The sequence below is a fragment of the Manis pentadactyla genome, chromosome 6 (assembly GCF_030020395.1).
Source record: "Manis pentadactyla isolate mManPen7 chromosome 6, mManPen7.hap1, whole genome shotgun sequence".
Taxonomy (NCBI): domain Eukaryota; kingdom Metazoa; phylum Chordata; class Mammalia; order Pholidota; family Manidae; genus Manis; species Manis pentadactyla.
Genome location: NC_080024.1, coordinates 36,427,742 through 36,447,729, shown reverse-complemented (window position 1 = coordinate 36,447,729; position 19,988 = coordinate 36,427,742). Strand labels below are relative to the sequence as shown.

Sequence of the window (19,988 nt, the reverse complement as noted above, 5' to 3'; positions counted from 1 at the left end):
TGAAAGATTTGATATATAGTAATATATAGCAAAGGAGAAAAATTCAAAAAATAGATTTCAGCATGCCTCGTTCAATAATTGATAAAATTAATTAGGCAGAAAAATCAGCAGGGATGCAGAAATTTGAACAAAACAATGAACGAACTTGGGTCAATGAACTTGAATAAGGCATTTGCACCCAACAACTGCAGACTTCACATTCTTCACAAGCTCCACAGAATATTTACAAAGGTCCATATGCTGGGCCACAGAGCAAGTCTCAACAAATTTTAAGTGACTGAACTCATTCAGAGCATCTATTCTGATCAGAATTTTAAAATCTATACAAAATAAGTAATAGAGGTAAATAGGAAATCCCTGTTTGGAAATTAACCAATACATTTCTAAATAAATCTTAGGCTGAAGCTGAAATCCTGATGGAAATTAGATGATTGAAAAGGGAGAACATTTTTACCAGTGTTCACAGAAGATGCGATTTGTGTATGCAGAAAGTCCAAAAGAATCCACAGATAAATTTTTAGAATTTGTAAGAGATATTACAAATATGTTATTATAATCAGTGAGTGTTTAGCAAAATTGCTGGATTTAAAATCAATATATAAAACTCAAATATATTTCTGCATATCAGCAAAAACAGGAAAGAAAGATACCATTTATTCCATTACCAAAATATGAAGTATGTTGAAAAAAACCTTAGAAAAAATGTAGATCTCTGTGTAAAACTTTAATGCTTAATATTAATAGAGAGAATTAAAAAGAACTAAATAAGTGGATTAAAACACAATTACAAAGATGCCAGGTCTCTCAAATGTATCTAAAATTTAGTGCCATTCTAATTCTAACGTGGTTGTATGTATCTGTATAGCTTGATAAGCTGATTCTGAATTTGATACGGAGATGCAAAGAAAACCTATTCTACTTGATATCAAAACTTATTACAAAGCTCTGGTAATTAAAAAAGTCTTTTGGTAAACAGAGACAGACAGAACCATGAGATGGAGTGGAGTCCAGAAACAAACCCATTCATTTACAGACACTTGATTTATTTAAAGGCTATCTTTTCACTTTCGAAGTTGGGCCCGCAGAGCAGTGATGAAAAAACAGTGTCTCCAATAAACATTGTTGGAACTGAGTATTCATGCAGAAAAAAGTGAAAAGAACCTCATTATTAAGAAGCTGCAAGTGAATTACAATGAAAGGCAAAAAGATAATAAAGATTTAAAAGATAGTAAAGACTTAAAAAGATAATATAAGAAAAACCCTTTAGGACTGCAGGGTAGGGAAAGATTTCTTAGGTCATAAAACTATAAAGTCACTAGCCATGAAAGGGAGAATTAACAACTTGTACTTCATTAACATTAAAGACATCTATTCATTCATATTATGAGATAGTGAAAAGACAAGACCATGAAAAGAGTAGACGATACATGCAACACCTTCATCTAAGTGAGACAAACAGAAGGTGAGCATTCTCTTCCTGGCTCTCCTTCCCACCAACACATGCTTGGGGTGTTTTTGCTTTGGTTATTTTTGTTTTTTGTTTTTGCTGCTTTTTTTTTTTTTGAGGTTATACACAGGGTAACTACGGAAAGGTGAACATGAGCACAGCTTTGATACTTATGAAAATAATAAAGGTTAATTTGGTTTTGAATCTACAGTGATTAATTTTCCACATGATGTTTTTGTGTTGGGACTAAGTTGGGAAAAATGCAAGAGAAAAGTGAAAAGATAGCCTGGATGAAAACAATGGTGGTTCTTTGCTCCTAGCACACGAGAAAACATGAATACTCTTAGACCTCATGGTGGGGAGGGAACTGGATCTGATAAGGAAGGCAAAAAACTCAAGCAGGAGAGGAAAATGAAAAGTGTACACACTAGAGCTGAGATGTGCAGAAAGATAGTATCTGAATGATCAATGAAAAATTACAACAGTGAAAGAAAAAAAGACAAACAATGGTTATTCTTGGGGTCTTAGAGGAATTTCTGATCGTGAATGGAGTTTTCAAGTTTACTTAAATAACAGAGCCTCTACAGTAGCCCTAGAAGAAGCCCTTTATTTTTAACAATGGATTTTTAAATTTTAGTAATTTTTAAAATACAGGCAAAGTGAGAAAACAGCTTTTCTTGGGAAATTGAATTGAAGGTACATGGAAAAAATCAATAGATGGGAAAATTAACAGGAACAAATTGTTAACTAGGGAGAATCTGAAATTGTCAGCACTCAGAAATCAGAAACTTTGGTATCCCTACCAATAAATAGGGTCATTTTAATTTCTTTACCTTGTGAATTTCTGTCAATTCATTTTTGTTTTGACTTTTGAAGCTTTCTGATTTAAGGGGAAAAGAGTTTTTAAGGCTGTAGAACACAGGGGAGGAGAAACTCAGGTATTTGAGTAGGAACCCTAGTTTTACAAATAGTGCTAATTACCATGCATCATCTAATAAAATTGTGGCAGTAGTCAAGGCCATAAAAATGTTTACAACCAAAAACCTCACTTCTTTCCTAGAAAGGCCCTTTGGTTTACCAGTCTGTATAGTCTTGTTTTGATTAATTAGTAAGTTTCGGCTTTGTAGATTTTTTTATTTTTTCTACTATTGACCTTTTGCTCATTTCATGGATAATTAGCACCTCCTTCAGAGAGGAAGATAGAGGTAAAGTAGATAAATGCATTTGTCTACATGTGTTGTACTTCCTGTTAATCCTGCCTTGGAAAAAGTCTAGTAACAAGGTGTAACCCTACTGACTAAAACGATGGTGTTGTCTGAATTAGTCCTATAAACAAACAAAAATGCAAATACCCGCATGGGACTAGTAGGTAGGTAACTGAGTGAGGTCATTCAGTGAGGGACACTCTGGCATATGTAGTTAGGACATGCTCTCCTGAGGTGATTACAAACATATAACTTACACAACATACCTGATGGCTGAATTAGTCCAACAGGTTGCCAGTTTACAATATCTGCACCATTAACATTGGTAATACATGCTTTAGATGTCATAAAATTTTGTTGCTGAAACATGTGCTAGAGTTTCACTCTAGTATGCTGAGACATTTCTGAGCCAGTTGACATGAGCAACACTAGGCCTGGACCAAAAGCAATGGTTTAAGCACACTATGAAGTGCAGTTAACACATGAACAGCTGGGACCACCCTGGTTCATAATAATTTACAAAGAAGTAACTCATTCCCCTAAAACCTATCCTCAGCCTAAAGTACACTGATTGTCCTGAGTGTGTGCTCAGAAACTTCCCCTCACAGATACTCAAGAACAATTCTTAAATTTTAAAAATGATTTTTTGGCAGAGCAATATGTCACGTAGTAGTTTACATTCACAATATAAATTTATGTGGGTTATAATAGAAGAAACTGTTGAAATAAATCCCAAATCTCACATATTTATTGAGAGATTATTTTGATTTCCAAATAGAAACATTTCCCCATGATGTAGATATTTAAGTTTTATGTTGCTTTTGCTGACTTTTTTACAGGGAAAATTTCATGGAAATCCAATGCATGTAGCTGTGGTTATTTCAAATTGTTTGAGGGAAGAGAGGAGGATATTGGCTGCAGCCAACATGCCTGTTCAGGTAATATTTTCTGAACTTGTGACCTTGTCTTCACCTTGAACTCAATTTTTATGGAACAGAAATTCTTTCCCTCTTCCCATCCAGCTTCTTTACCTATGTTAATGGTGTCAATCCTTATAAAAAGGAAAGGGTATGTAAATAATCAATTTTCTAAATGACATCCTCCATAATTTAGTAAATCACACCACTATGTTTTTGAAGGTCCAAAAAAGGCATCTTTTTTTTAACTTTTTAAAAAACGCTCAAATTTAATTATGGTCAGGTTATGGTTATTTTTTGGAGAAGAATGAAATTTTAACAATTTACTCTTATGTTTTAGATGAAGAAGAGGGATGGTATTTTTTTTATTAAGGTATTATTGATATACACTCTTATGAAGGTTTCACATGAAAAACAATGTGGTTACTACATTCAACCATATTATTGAGTCCCCCCCATACCCCATTGCAGTCTATGTCCATCAGTGAAGTAAGATGCCACAGAGTCACTATTTGCCTTCTCTGTGCTACACTGTCTTCCCCATGATCCTCCACACACCATGTGTGCCAATCATAATATCCCTTAATCCCCTTCTCCCTCCCTCCCCACCCGCCCTCCCATACCCTTCCCCTTTGGTAACCACTAGTCCCTTCTTGGAGTCTGTGAGTCTGCTGCTGTTTTGGTCCTTCAGTTTTGCTTCATTGTTCTACTCCACAAATGAGAGAAACCATTTGGTACTTGTCTTTCTCCACCTGGCTTATTTCACTGAGCATAATATCCTTCAGCTCCATCCATGTTGTTGCAAATGGTAGGATTTGTTTCTTTCTTATGGCTGAATAGTATTCCATTGTGTATATGTACCACTTCTTCTTTATCCATTCATCTACTGATGGACACTTAGGTTGCTTCCATATCTTGGCTTTTGTAAATAGTGCTGCAATAAACATAGGGATGCATATGTCTTTTTGAATCTAAGAACTTGTATTCTTTGGGTAAATTCCTAGGAGTGGAATTTCCAGGTCTAATGGTATTTCTAATTTTAGTTTTTTGAGGAACCTCCATATTGCTTTCCACAGTGATTGAACTAGCTTATATAAAAGGTGTGGAATTTTTATTTAACTTAAAATCTCAAGTACAGTAAGTTTTTAAAGTAAATATAGTTTAATGCAGTGCTTTTTGGTTAAAAATGGAGAGGCTAAGGTGGAGAAAGACAAGTACTAAATGATTTCACTTATTTGTGGAGTATAACAACAAAGGAAAACTGAAGGGACAAAACAGCAGCAGATGCAGAGATTCTAAGAAGGGACTAGCAGTTACCAAAGGGAATGGGGTGGGGAAGGTAGGGGTAAAGGGATTAAAGATCATTACGATTAGCACACATAATGTAGGGGGTTCGTGGGGAAGACAGTGTAGCACTGAGAAGATAGGTAGTGAATCTGTAGCATCTTACTACACTGATGGACAGTGACTGCAATGGGGATATGGTGGGAACTTGATAATATGGGTTAATGTAGTAACCATAATGTTGCTCATGTGAAACCTTCATAAGATTGTGTATAAGTGATACCTTAATGAAAAGGAATTGAGAGGCTATTACAAATATATGATACTCTTAACTATCCTTTTTTGTATCCCTCTTATCTCTAGTCATTTTAGTGTGTGAATAGGTGTGTGTGTTTGTGCACATGTGTTCTCTTCAAATGTCAGATATCAGTCAAATTGGAAACATTTGTTTGAATAGATTTTCATCAAAGTGACCCTGCAAATTACCTGCTAGTACCACATACAATCACAAAAGCAGCCCAGGTTTGTAGGTTTCAAAGCAATGAACAAATATATGGAAGTAAATATATAGGTAGACAAGTAACAGAGGCCAAAATGAGAGGGAATTTTATAAAGACTTTTCCAACCTGAAGAATGTGGCATAGTTGAAAAAGCATTTGATCAACAAAGATATGGGTTCTACTGGAGGCCCCACCACGGATTTGCTGTGGCTCTTACTCTGGTTATCATTCTTTCCAGCCACAGCTCCCCACCCAACTGTAAGGTAAAGGGCTTGCTGATATCCTCTCATCCCCAGTTATCTAAGTAACTGTATCTAAGAAACACACTCAATGTCCAATCATTAGAGTGCCCAAGAAATGGTGCTTGGAAAAGCTGGTTAGCGTTTCTGCTTAACCAGGCTGTCATTTTACATAGTCTTTAGTAAACTCCCTTTGTTACAGTGGAAAAATAAATCTCATCCCAGCAGATTCAGCATCCCTAATTCTGAATCTAAGTTCAATTTAAAGCAGTTTCACTATACTACTTCTTAAATTACATGTATTAATTTTATATAATTTCAAAAATAATGAGTCTATTTTAGAAAATTAGTAGAAAAATGTTTAATCATAAAATCACCTATAATTTCACTATTCAGAGATAACATATTTTGGGGGGGGTGTACCTGAATTTACATATCTATGTATATTTATAAATATATACATATATAAGCAGTAGAGATCTACATATATGGTCTTTTTTAAATTTTCTCTATTTCTTAACAGTTTAATACTACTTGCATGTCATTAAATATTTTTCTCAGTGTGATTTTTAGTGGCTGTAGAATATTTCATATCAAACTGATCCAAACTCCAGTTCAGAGTATGCCACATTCATCATAAACTGTCTTATCAACATCATTGAGATTTCAAGACTTTTTTTTCCTAGGGACCTCTGGAGAAATCCTTGCAAACTTCTTCAGTTTTGGAAAGACAGAGGAATGTGGAACACAAAGTGGCTGCCATTAAAAATAGCATGCAGGTGAGTGATCTTAGAAATAACCTAGAAAGGCTAGCTGTCGCCCCCATACTATTCACATTTCCCCTATGTGCCTGAAGTTAGTGCATATAGAAATCATAGGGCGATTTGTTAGCAACAGAACTCTCTCTCACATACTATGTTCACATTGAAAAGATTTCTGCCGGGGAAGCTTTTTTTTATCTTCAATTGACTGGAAACTGAGGCTTTTGCACAAAACTCTGTCACTGGGAAGCCGTGTGGCCACAGGCAAGTGAAGTTACTTCACCTCTCTAAACCTCTGTTTCTCCATCTATAAAAGTGAGGATAACCACGATCACAGGATTGCTGTGAGGACTACATGAGATAATATTTGAAAAGCCTTTCCCCAGATTTTGACACACAATACGTGTTATGTCTGAGCAGAAAAGCATCACCATGTTTAGAGAAGAGTAAAGTAAAAATCTCAAAACACAGCCAACAGGCAGCACAGAGGAAGCACCGGTTTTTTGTAAGTAGAAAGGGAAAAAATTTAGACCAAATTGTCATACACAGCAGTAGATTAGAATGGAGACTGTAAGCAAAAAGCTGGTTGGTACATTGATCCAGAGTCATGTGGACTGAAAAACGAAAAGTTACCATAGCCTCCGGTAAAGAAAGATATTAGTAGCATCATCTGGAACTAATTAAGAAATGAGAGGCAAGATGCTGAAAGATTTCCAAACAAATAAAAAGAGGAAATGGAAGAGCAAATTCAGTCTATGCTTGCAGCATTATTCAACTTTTGTGGGAATTAGCTCTTCAGAAGAGTAGGTTCTGTATAGCTGGTCTAGGATAGTGCTGGTGACTGGAAGCACCACTCTGTTTTGAAATAGTGATGACATTTCACTGACATGCTTAATCGTAACAATGGAGTGAGTATGTTTTCTTTTGTAAAAAGATGACAGAACAAGACACAAAATATTTAGAAGACCTGCAAGATGAATTTGACTACAGGTATAAAACAATTCAGACGATGGGTAAGTTTTTCTTTTGTCTGTACTTCTACATAGGGAAAAAAAGGCAACATGATTAAGATTTCTTCTTTACTGACAGTGTTGATAAGTTGATCTACTTCCCTAAGGGAGGCTTTTTCTTTTCTTCTTTTTCTTTATTTTGAAGAAAGAGAGTATGTATTTTGCTTCCTCCTTTTTTCTTCATTTAAATATGATTTTTACTGATTAATTCAAACTAAATTTTAAAGCTCTTAAGAAATTACCCTTACTTTGGCACCCATCTACAAACACTAAGAACATTCTCCCAGAAACAAAAATACCATCACATCTAAGAAAAGTAGTAATAAATACTTAATATGATCAAGAAATCACTAATATCATCCCTAGGTGAGTTTTTAATAAAATTTTTTTAAACCATAAAATAGAAATGTGATTGATTCACTGTAAGAAATCTGGAAAATAGCCAAAAAATTAAAAAATTAAAAATCGCACAAAATCCCATTATCAGATAAACTGTTAAAATGTTAGTATATTTCCTTCCAGTCCTCTTTCTGTGCATTCAGATACATCCATATCTGTTTGCAAAAAATGGAGATCGTCTTGTACATAGTTTTGTGTATTGCATTTTAAATGAAAGTTGTATTTCCCCATATCGTAAAATATCTTCAAAAACATAATTTCAATTATTATACGAATATCAAAATGTAAGTCCACTGCAATTTATTTCACTCTTTGTGGTTAAGCACTGAGGTTGTTTACAATTAGATGTTCTTAAGAAATGGAAGGAAAGAATGAGAATATTTACAAGGGATAAGATTTACGAGTAATAATAGATTGATCATTTAAAGTGTACTGCAATTAATGGGACAAGTGGAGATTTCTAATTAGGCCTAAATTAGTTAATAGGATTGTATTGATGTAATTTACTGGCTTTGATAACTGTGCTATGCTTGTGTAAGACAACATTAGAGGGAACTCGATGAAGGATATATGGGAATGCTGTACAATTTTTGCAACTTTGTTGTAGTTCTAAAATTATTTCAAGTAATTTTTAAAAATAAATTGAATATAAAGTCTTTCATTTGCAGAATCATCTTTTAACTATTGAAATATTAGCTTAAAATGTATCTGAAAGGAAGAATAGATGATTGTAACCAAATGCTTAACTTTTCATCCAAGATTTAGAAGAGAAGCTATTAGGAAGCTTGTTTTTCCTGGCATAGGTGGAGTCATATGTTCTCCTGGCATCTTCAGGATATCTTGACAATCATGAAATGTTATTTGAAATGTTCATAATTGTTACATACAATTTTTCCCTTCAGAAGACATGGCATAAAAATCAGATTATCAAATTATCAGTTTTATCAGATTATCAAAGGAGTCCATGATTCTAAAAAGGTTTAGAATTGCAGATATAATCAAACATTAGCTGTTCATCAAAAGCAGCCTCATCCCAAATTCCATCTGTGAACTACCAATTTTAAGAATAAGAATATAACAAAATACGTTAAACAATAAAATTATTTTGAACGTAATATGTTATAATTAGTGGTACTTTAATACTTTAATATCTTTCATTGCTTCAGCATTATGAAAAATAAAAATAATAATTTTATCACTTAAATCAACAAGTATTAATTTTGTTATAAGTGAAATGAAATGTTTTAAATGAAAGATAAATGGGAAACAAGTTATATTCTTGCTAGTGAAGACTGGAAGATATTTGCTAATGAAGTTTTGAGTTGATAAAATGCTGTAATAGGCAAGATTTTGCTACATGTGAGATCTAGGAGTTAGTGAATTTGTGAAATAATACACCAAGAATGACTTCCTGGAGATCATTCTGTTTTGTAGAGAAATTTGGTACAATGTTGTCCTGGGACCTCTTTTCATAATTACACAAGTCAGATCAGCCTTCCCACCCTTCATTTGTCATAGACATGAGTGGTTGGTATAATCAATCACTCTAGACCAATAAAGTTTATTGTTCAAATTAAGTAATACAATGTTTATTGCATGTATTCTACTTAAGAGGATGAAGTGTTATTGTATCTTTGCAGTCAGAGATTTTTCTTAATTTGCAACTCTTTACCATTTCTAGTTTTATTGTGAGGCTAGCCCATTTTGCAAAGAAAAAGAGAAAGCAAAGGATTTAGTCTTTATCATTTCATGAGACTTAGTAGATAAAACTGCACTCTTCCAGGCAGTTTCCTGTAACTCCTGGATGTAAAGTAGAGCTGGGATTGTTGGGTAAAGGCATCAGGAGGACTCAACTACAATTTAATCATGGATACAAAGAGAGGCCCCTTTTCTTGCCTACTTATGCCAACCAACCAGGCTTATTTTCAGTGTAGAGGTATCTAGTAAGTGATCTACTACAAAAACTTTATTCTCCTTTCTCCCTGCCTCCAAAAGAACATGGTGTGAAGAATGGTCTCTCAAGATCTGTAAGAGAGAGAGAGAGAGAGAGAGAGAGAGAGAGCGCCTGCCTGGCATGCTGGGAAGTGATCCTTCTGGGAAAAAGGAGCAGACAGGGACTTAGTTCCAAGCTCCTCTCTAACGGCTCCACTTAGGCTCTTGCATCTGAGGATCTTGGCACGGAGGACTGCAGCAAAGTCGGCTGTCAGGGCAGTTTTGCCTTGGAGAGGACTCCAAATTCAATCTCTTTTCTTTCACAGACCAGGGTGACAAGAACAGTGCCCTAATGAATCAGGAAGTTTTGACTCTGCAAGAAATGCTTAACAGCCTTGACTTTAAAAGAAAGGTTAGTGCAGAACTTTAATTTAGCTTCTTGCCTATTTTTCTCCTTTTCCTACACCTAGGACTCCTGAAAAGAATCAAGCTCTTGGATTTTATCAGTTCTATTTATACTGAATGAATAAATAGCAATGTTTCTAGAAAGAGTGTCCTACTGTTTGTTATGCTTCTTTTCCTAAGTTTATAAATCTGGGCCCTTTCTAGAGTCTATTTATTTTGCTTATGTGGTACATTTACTGTAACTACCATTAATTTCAAAGTAAGTATTTTACCTAATTTTTATTTGCCACTAATCAGACGTGACTGTTTTAGTTGCTGTATTTAATATGCTGAGAAAAAGTTCAGCGCCATTTTTTTGTGCAGGAATTTGTGTAAGCACAAATGAATGTAAAATTAATTTTCACCACAAATTAACTATAAACTAAAAATTTATACATCAGACTTTAAACATGCAGATAGTTAATCTAAGATAAACTTAATGTCTTATGCGTAATAAATCTATGCTATACATGTTATGCATGCCATCTTATTCTTTACTTTAGAAATAAGATTTTAAGGAGAGAGGGAAACTTGGAAATAATTCAGTCCATTTACCTGATTGTATAGATCAGAAGACCAAGTTCCAGCAAAGTTAGATGGTTTATCCATATTTATACGGCTTGTGGCAGAGCCAAGATAGGAATTCCTATCTTCTAATCTTTAGGACTTTGAAAGTTATATTTCTCTACTATGTCTTCAATAACCCAGATAAAGTCCTAATAAAAACTAACACAGAGAGGCTCATATTTTAATCAGTACATTTTTAAATAAGTCCATAAATATATTTATAAGAATATACATTCAGTTGATAAGTGCCTTTTTTTAAAACAGATCTATGGCTTTATCAGTATGACATTCAAGATTGTCACAGAATTACAAATTCAACGCATTTATACTAAACGATATTATGCGAGTATTGCAAGGTAGTATGAGAATGCTAACTTTGGTCATGCTTCTTTCTTTACGACACTTTTTCATTGTAATACTTTAATAGCTAGAAAAGGCAGTGCTATGACAAAGAGGAGGTAGTATTTGATAAAATATTTGGTCAAAATTTTAACCAAGCCCTTATCTCCCAGGTCAAATTGTTTTATAGGTTTAATTATGAGTGATGTGGGTTGTGTCTCATGAAAATCTTTTCAGTACCCACCTTTGTTTGTAGGAAGCTCTCAGTAAAATGACACAAATAGTAAATGAAACGGACGTGTTAATGAACAACATGCTAATAGAAGAGCTGCACGATTGGAAGAGGCGGCAGCAGATGGCGTGCATCGGCGGTCCACTCCACAACGGGCTCGACCAGCTTCAGAACTGGTACGATGAATTGCCTTCAGTTTCTTGTGAAAACCACAGGAAGCCCAGAACTTCAGTGTCACTCAGCCAGAGAAAGCAGTTTTAGAACAGAACATCAACTCTCCAGCTTATTGATGGTTTATTAGCAACAGGAACTCTACCGTTGTAAACAAATAGGTGTAATTGTATAAGTGTCCTTAATTTTTATTACTTTGGGGAGAACAATACAGCATCTATAGAAATCTACAGAATGCTTAAGAATTGCTTGGTTTTCTCCAATCAATCTTAAAGTGAATTTTTGAAACCAGCAATAACTACACTTTCTTAAAGGGATGTAAGAAGCACCAGCTTCAAAGGCTTGAAAAAGATATATTGGTGTTTAAATGTATATCTTTAGATATCACAGTTAAGTATTAGATTTATGGTTTCAATTTATATTTGTATTTAAATGAAAATTCTCAAATGGCTAATATAACGTGGCATCCCCTATCTATGGACTATGTATGCACACATGCAATCATATGCAGATACCATCTTTGTATTAGGGAAAAAAGTATTGATAGGGTTTCCCCTTTGTCAGTGCAAAATAAAACTGTCTGGTTGAGAGAACAATTAGAATATATAATGAAAAAAGGAAATGTTCAGTTGAAATCTAAAATTGCTTCCAAGGGGTACAATTCAATACAGTGGAAATACATAGTAACTGGGGACACTTGCATTAACAGCTCTGCCCTACCAGGCCTGCTGCTCAAGAAAAGTAAAAATTTGGGCTCTTTTTTTAAACATCAGTTTTCCAGTACCTCAGTGAGGCTGATTCTCTAACATCACTTTATCTTGTTGTGAAAATAAGTTGAACGACAAAGGGAGAGATAAAGAACACAGCTGATAACGGTGCACACACCAGGTTCAGAGGGAGATTGACTACTCTACAGTGTTATGTGGGGAACACACTTTAAGCAGGCAGAGCTGCTGTCAGGACCAGACGGGTTTATCATGTCTGCCAAAACATTCAGCCTCCTCTGGAGCTGGAGGCCCCTTTGGTGTCCATTTCAGTTTCTCTCTACCCTAGACTTCCGGCCCACGCTCCCACCTCCATTTCCAAGGTGAGATCACCACATATTAAAACCCAAAGCAGATACCTTTCTCCAGAAAGATCCATTGGTAATTTTTGACTAATACTTAGGACTAGTTAAAAACTTATATAGGGTGGGAAGAGGGTCCGTTTCATATCAGGTTTTTGATTCAGTATTTTTACACATAACATTCTTCATGTCACATATTTTTAAAGTTAAAATTTGCCCTTTATTTGCCCTTTGGTGAGTGCCGTATTCTTAACATTCATATATATTTGACAGACTTTTAAACAAAGGCTAATTAAAAGGGGTTTAGTTCCAGATATTGACACAATTTTATAAATGTTTTCTTGCCTATAACTGAAGGTGTAAATTAGAAAACATTGAAAACATTTAACATGTATCATGCATGTTAGAGAAAAATGGATTAGGAAAATAAACAGAAAGAACTATCACCTTTAATGGAATTAAATGATTAATTTAAAATGTAATAATTACTTAATAATTAATATTTACTGTATATGGTTTATAGTTAAAATGGTAAGTTGTGAAGTGGAAAACTATCTATAATTTTCACTTGCTGTTTAATAGCTTTACACTGTTGGCAGAAAGTCTATTCCAACTCAGAAGGCAATTGGAGAAATTAGAGGAACAATCTACCAAAATGACGTACGAAGGTGATCCCATTCCAGTGCAAAGAGCACATCTGCTAGAAAGAGTCACTTTCTTGATCTACAACCTTTTTAAGAAGTAAGTGACATGCTATCCATTTAAATGCCTCCCGGTAGCTCAGTCCTGGGGGTTGTAAGGACACCCTGGCTGAGGGTTTGGAGTTACAGTGAGGAAGCTTCAGGGAAGTATGAAACAGTAAGCCTGAGACTAATAAGGGAAACTTATTTCCAGAAACATTTCTATTCTCCACTGGTGGTTCATCTACATTTCTCCCATGAACTGACTAAGTTTTCCATAAGCTAAGCACATCACCCACCTAAAGTTCATTTTTCACATTTTAGAAAAGAGGATTTTAAGGATTTCTTTTTATGTACATATCCAAGAAGTGAAGGATGGAGAATGAGCTTAGGTTTATAAGTTCATCTAAAAAAAAAATACTAGTACGTACCAGAAATTCCAAAAGGACACAGTTTAACTTTCTATTTTGTGTTGTTTGATAAAAATGACTGGGATTTTTATTCTTGATTCAAGTATAACAATTAAGAATTACTTACTGCTGATACTTAGGGACAACCTTTAGGCATTTCCCCATCTGGAAATGGGAAAATGGAAAGATTTGAGCTTACTGGGGGTTTGAATATCTTCTAAATGCAGATTTGGACTTTTTATAAGAGGACAGCATCCTGTTCCTCTGTGGTTTTCAGCCTGTCAAGATTTTCAGTGTTTTCGAATGATGTGTTTTATTTCCTTTTAATCTAGCTCATTTGTGGTTGAACGACAGCCATGCATGCCAACCCACCCTCAGAGGCCAATGGTACTTAAAACTCTCATTCAGTTCACTGTAAAACTAAGGTAGGCAGAATGTGTCTGTCATTTCGTATGTTTATGGAGCCATAGCCACTGTGTAACTAAAGCTAATTTCTCTCCTTATGCCTTTCATTCAACTGTTCATTATTGAGTGCTTTCTGCGTGCCCAGCACTAGGCTTTGGTAAATACCCTCAGAAATATTACGATGAGGGCCCAACTTGTGAAGAGTATGAGAGTGAGATGAGGACATGAGGGATATTATCACCAAGTATGAAATCCCAATATTGGGAAACAGGTTAATTGCTGAAAAGATTGAGAAGACTGGAGAGACTAGAGAATGTCTTGTGTCACTGGGAGGACGGGCCCTGAGGGAAGAGCATAGGGGGATGCAGAGCAGGGTGGTAGGAGAGTGAGTCTGCAGGAATAATGACTTCCTGGGCCTCTTTCAGGCATGTGGAGCAGGGAGAGACAGAAGTGGAAGACAGACTGGGGCCAGATTATGGAAGGCTTTGAATATCCTATCCAGGAAATAGAGCTGCACATTATTCCCCTGTGATTACTCAGCAACTTAGTTATTGGATTTTCCTTGAAAACTCTAACTACTAGGATTTTCAACATACCCTTAGGACCTAATTTAAAGATGTATGACTTTTGTGTTACAGTTGCTTTATCTCTATTTTGGGTCTGTCTATCTATCTAATGGATCCTTTCCATTAGCATGAGCAACCAAAACGTACCTTCCTAAGGACACTTAAAACAGTGCATTGGAGTTAGAGCTTTCAAAGATTGTCATCAATGCTCCAAAGTTTTAAATTTCTAATCACAAGGTCACTTCTGGAAAACTGAAATTTCAGACAAGATGTAGTGATGCCGAGATAGGTAGTGTTTTAGAGTCCCATGGTACAGTTCCTGATCACATACCATTACTGGAATTCCATTTTTATGTTGTTTTAGTTTTATTCAGCTTTATTGAGATATAATTGACATACAACACTGTAAATGTGAGGTGTACAGCATAACAACTTGACAGTCATAAACTGCAAATGATCACCACAATAAGTTCACTGTAAAACTAAGGTAGGCAGAATGTGCCTGTCATTTCGTATGTTTATGGAGCCATAGCCACCCATCACCTTGGAATGGCTTTAAAGGGAAGGCATTTGTCTTCAGTTTGCTTTACAAACCTCTACTTGAAATCTTAATCATTTCCTTTGTGTGTATTTTACGTCAAGATTTAAGAACCAAAAACAAAAGGCAGAGGCCAGGTTCCCTTTAAAATTTCTTGATTTTCAAAAGTTGTTAGTCATCATGCCCACATCTCTGTATAACCCAGAAGGCACTCCCACTAAGAGAAATACAGTAAGAGGGATGGTGAGCATCCTCCTTTTCCTTGAGACCCCATAGATATGTTAAGTCTAACATGTTCTCTGAGACAAAAAGGAATGAGTAGGGATTGCTCAGCAAAGAGTTCTGAGTGGGAGAGAGCTCTGCATGGATGCCATCTTGCCTGTTGTTTGAACTGATTGCCAGAGGCATAGTCCATTATTGTGGTAGCGGTGTCTTCCTCTTCCATGTGACTGTTGAGACCTCATCCTTTTTCTTTGTAAACTGTTCCCAGTGTCTTGAAAGATGATCTTTTACTTAATATTCAAGGTTTTCCCTAAAAACCCTCTCTACAGTAACATTCTATCCCCCTATTTCAAAGGGAGGGGTGATCCAGACATCGTTTATTTGTCAACATCTTATAGTGAGTCAGATCCTTTCTGAAGGATAGAGAGGGAGGCAGAGAAAGAAAACATCTTGCTTTATTTCACCCCTCATTACCAACAACTACTTAAATCCCAAACCCTAAAACCAATTCTGTGCTTGCTACAGGACTTTTAGGAACCTTTGCTACATCCTACCTACCCTTTTGTTTGGGCTATCTGTTATCTATGACTATATTTCTCTAACGCCGATCAGTTGCTTATCACCATTCTGTATATTTCCTCTACTGTATTTGGTGGGACTTCTTCCTTTTTATGTATGGCCATGTTGACACTTCATCCTTCCCCAGTCCTCACTATGCCAGTTCCCCGATGCCTAGAGCTGTACTGGGTATACATGAGGCGCTCAATATAGGCTGAGTGAATGAATGCGGTTTGGGATCAGTGCATGAATAATTAAATCAGTGACTGAATAAATATCTCCAAAACTGGACAGAATTGACAGAAAGGATATATCAGAGGGTACAGCTCAGGGGAGTTGGGGAAAGCAAAAGAAGAAAGGAGGGGCTGACAGTAGAAGAAGAAATTAAAGGAATTGTTATTCTAACCTTTAATCACTTGTTTGTTCTAAGTTAGTTCTTTTTTGGTTATGAACATTTTTGCTGTCTTTTAAATATAGTGTAGTTAAAGATTACAAATGCATTTGAAATGGAATTTTTCATATTCTATCAGAGGCCTAATCTTTCTCAATTTTTTATCTACACAGCAATTCTTATAACATTGTTTTATTAAGCTTACAGATTTTTTTATAGCATGAGAATAAAATGGAGACTTATTAATAGACTTGTAAAAAAATTGTTCATACACCTATACATTTAACCCAAATTGGGCTTTATCCAAAATATATAGCTCTTTTTCTGGCCTAGCTAATGTACTATCCAACACACATCAGCTGAAACAATATGAAACACTTTCTAAATGTCTCTTGACATGATATTAAGTGGCCGATGTCAGTATTAGTAACATGGCAAACTAAAGAGGAATTAGACATCCTGAAACACACTAACATATATGACTGGAGATAATGTAAGTTTGAATTATATATGTATGCCATAAATGTATTTAAATATTCAAATATAAAAAGACTTTTAGCATTTTTAATATTGTGTCTTCATTTTTTTTTTTGCATGTGTCTTTCCAGACTACTAATAAAATTGCCAGAACTAAACTATCAGGTAAAGGTGAAAGCCTCAATTGACAAGTAAGTTTCTAATTTCATTTTGGAACATGAAAATGTAAGACTTTTTTAAAAAGAGGGTTGTCCTTATTTTACAGAATAATTTCAAACTTCTAAGTTTACTTCTCTAACATTACATATCAGTATACTTCAAATATTTGACTTTGAAGTTCAAACATTTCACTGAACTCCAATGAAGACTTACTTAAAAATTTTTCACTATAAAGACCTGAAATGAAGTTTTATATACTACCTTCTAAAGCATCATAGGAAGTTTTTACTAGATCTATTAAATAGCTTATTTTGGTTTTTACAGGAGTGTTTCGACCCTAAGGTAAGACATTTACTTTAGAATATTTTTGCTGTTTTCATAACTATATTTTACTTGAGACCGTGTAAACAGCTAAGATTACCTCTCCAGCAATAGAAGATTTGTCCTTTGTGGAACTCATGTCAAAGCTATGTCCATTGAAGAACCTTCTAATGGGAGTCTCTCAGTAGAATTTCGACATTTGGTAAGTTTGATAGTAAAATTACAAAACCTTTTACATTTTCCTGAAAACAGACATCTTTACTAACAGGCTTTATAATCCAATGTATTTTGTTCTTTAATGTCTCTTATGTGAGATTAAGGGCCATATTGAAGAATAAAACATGGCATCATTGAAGAATTAAAAATAGTAGAAAGAATACTGAACCTTAACTAAGAAGGTTCAAGTTCTTAAGAATAGTGACATAGTACCTAAGTATATATAGTAATTGGTCAATATATTTTGATGATAATGACAGAGATAATCCATCTTATAATGGGTAGGCATTCCTGATTTCATTTTTTTAAGCTCCCTAGGGAGTAGCATTCAATATGTCTGGCTAAAGTCACTTTCCTTTTAGGAGGATTAGTTTGCGGAAATGGGATGTCCCTGGGTGTGACTGTTTGCCATGGCATGTCTAGAAAGCTTCTGACCCGGCCTCATCCTGTTGCTTCTTGTTTTTACCACTTCCTCTTAACCTAGAGTTCTCTTGCTGTGTTCTTTCTAATTCTTTGCATAGTTCTTAGATTCTCAAAGACCCACTGCTTTTCTTGCTAGAAATATGTTGCTAATATGGCCTATTCACAGTTAGCAAGTACCTCACCTGAATGTTGGGGCTCCACTGAATCAGCCTCAGAGGTCTACTTTCTAAAACATAGAATTTACATTAACAGAAAGATATCTACCTATACAAATTTATGCTGGTTCTTGTTTTTTCTATTTTGTTTCTGTTTGGTGTTTAGTATTAAAGATTACATTTCTTTTTAGCTGAATCCCTCCCATATGAGATGCTAAGTAAATAAAATATAATGAGGAGTCAAGTATTATACATCCTTGTAACTAGCACTCTTTTTGCTTAGGATCAGTGCCTGTCTTCAGGGAACTTTCAATAAAGGGCAATGTTTGCTAATAGGTGAAGCAGTAAGAGGCCCTTAGCTTAGAGATGTCTGTCTTCCAAAAATGTCATGTGGAAAAGGAAGGGCAAAGAATACCAGAAGGTGATTATTCCAGCAGACATAATATGTAAAATGACAAAACCTTAGGTTTTACAGTGCTTTTCTAGTTGCAAAGCATTTCATATATGTTATCTTGTGCAGAATAACTTCAATTGCTTTTTAATACAAAGGAAATGTAGAAAGTCAAAGCAACCCTTTAAAAATTAAAAATCATCTGTAATCCTCACCTTGAGGTAATACGCTATTAGCATCCCTATTTTGGGTTTCATTCTTTTTTCTTATGTATGTAGGAAAAACTTACTCTTTTTTATAAGAAAAAATATATATGTATACACACACACACATATACATATGTATTCACTTTTGAGTGGGATTAAATTATCCACACCATTTCATTTGTTTTGTGCCTCTTTTTCTTCCATCCGTAATCTATATCACGAACATTTCTGTGTCAGTAAGTCGCTGTGTACTCAACACCGTATCGAAGCTTCCTATGTCAGGTGGCACACTGGCCATCATATATTTTCCCAGTCCTCTGTGTTAGAGTTGGTTTCACAAGGACTGGAAATCTTCACAGCTTAGCTCAGATGACCATTTCCAAGTACAAAGGGGTGTTGAATAGATTCTAGATTCTAAAATATCCCAGCATGATTTCCTCTTTACAAGGGTTGGCAGAAAAACAGTTTAATGGTATGCCAACTTGTTCACTTATCAATGAAAGTTTCAAAAGTGGCATCCCATGAGGTGAAACAGGAAGCTCTTTTCTGTTGAATCTAGGCAGCTATGTCAGGTTTCCATAAGTTAGAAGACATCTGGGTTACTGCCCTAGAAGTTAAAATTCTGGCTGAGAAAATCGCTACAATAGGTATGACCAACTTGATGCTTAGTTGATGATGCTTCTCCATCTAAACACTGTTGTTTTCTCTTGTAAAGCAGCCAAAGGAAATGAAGTCCAGTGCTGGAAGCAAAGGAAATGAGGTAGGAAATGTCTCCCTCAAGAGAATTTGTCTAGGAAATAATCCTTTAATATCTTAGATTTACAAAGTTCTTAAACTGCCCTTCATATTTTTAATAAAGTCAAATTCATGTTTCTCTGATTACAGATATAAAGCTTGATAATTCAAGACAGTGTAAAAAATTTTGTTTTAAAAAGAAGAAAATAGAAAACAACAATAACATTTTGGTTCATATCATTTAAGACTTTTATCTATGCATATATTACATACACACACACACACACACACACACACACACACACACACACACATTGTTTCATAACCTGCTTTTTTTTCCACATAGCAATGTAAGGTGAATAGCGTTCCATAACCTCAAACACTCATGGAGAATATGGTTTGAAATGGTTACATTGTATTACATTTTACAGGTGTGCCATAATTTCCTTAGTCAGTCCTCCAATATTATAAAACATCTTAAAAATCACTCATTTTCTGCAGATAATGCGTAAGTCTCATAATGCATTATGAGAAAAGCAGAGTTGAAAAACGGTCCTGTTATTTTATGGTGTCAATTGCCTTGCACTTATATCTAAGGTTTGCATTTTCCTGGACAAATTGA

At 35.1% G+C, this 19,988-nt stretch overlaps 1 protein-coding gene across 1 annotated transcript in view; it reads left to right on the top strand.

The window, feature by feature from the left end:
• The window catches only part of STAT4 (signal transducer and activator of transcription 4), an 82,239-nt gene that overhangs the window by 42,220 nt on the left and 20,031 nt on the right, over nucleotides 1–19,988 (top strand). Inside the window, exons 4-14 of the mRNA XM_036928060.2 lie at nucleotides 3,492–3,590; nucleotides 6,279–6,371; nucleotides 7,288–7,366; nucleotides 10,021–10,106; nucleotides 11,301–11,452; nucleotides 13,096–13,254; nucleotides 13,936–14,028; nucleotides 16,892–16,951; nucleotides 17,244–17,261; nucleotides 17,349–17,442; nucleotides 19,347–19,391. Coding sequence (XP_036783955.2) covers nucleotides 3,492–3,590; nucleotides 6,279–6,371; nucleotides 7,288–7,366; nucleotides 10,021–10,106; nucleotides 11,301–11,452; nucleotides 13,096–13,254; nucleotides 13,936–14,028; nucleotides 16,892–16,951; nucleotides 17,244–17,261; nucleotides 17,349–17,442; nucleotides 19,347–19,391 — 978 coding nt within the window. The remainder of the gene's footprint in view (nucleotides 1–3,491; nucleotides 3,591–6,278; nucleotides 6,372–7,287; nucleotides 7,367–10,020; nucleotides 10,107–11,300; nucleotides 11,453–13,095; nucleotides 13,255–13,935; nucleotides 14,029–16,891; nucleotides 16,952–17,243; nucleotides 17,262–17,348; nucleotides 17,443–19,346; nucleotides 19,392–19,988) is intronic.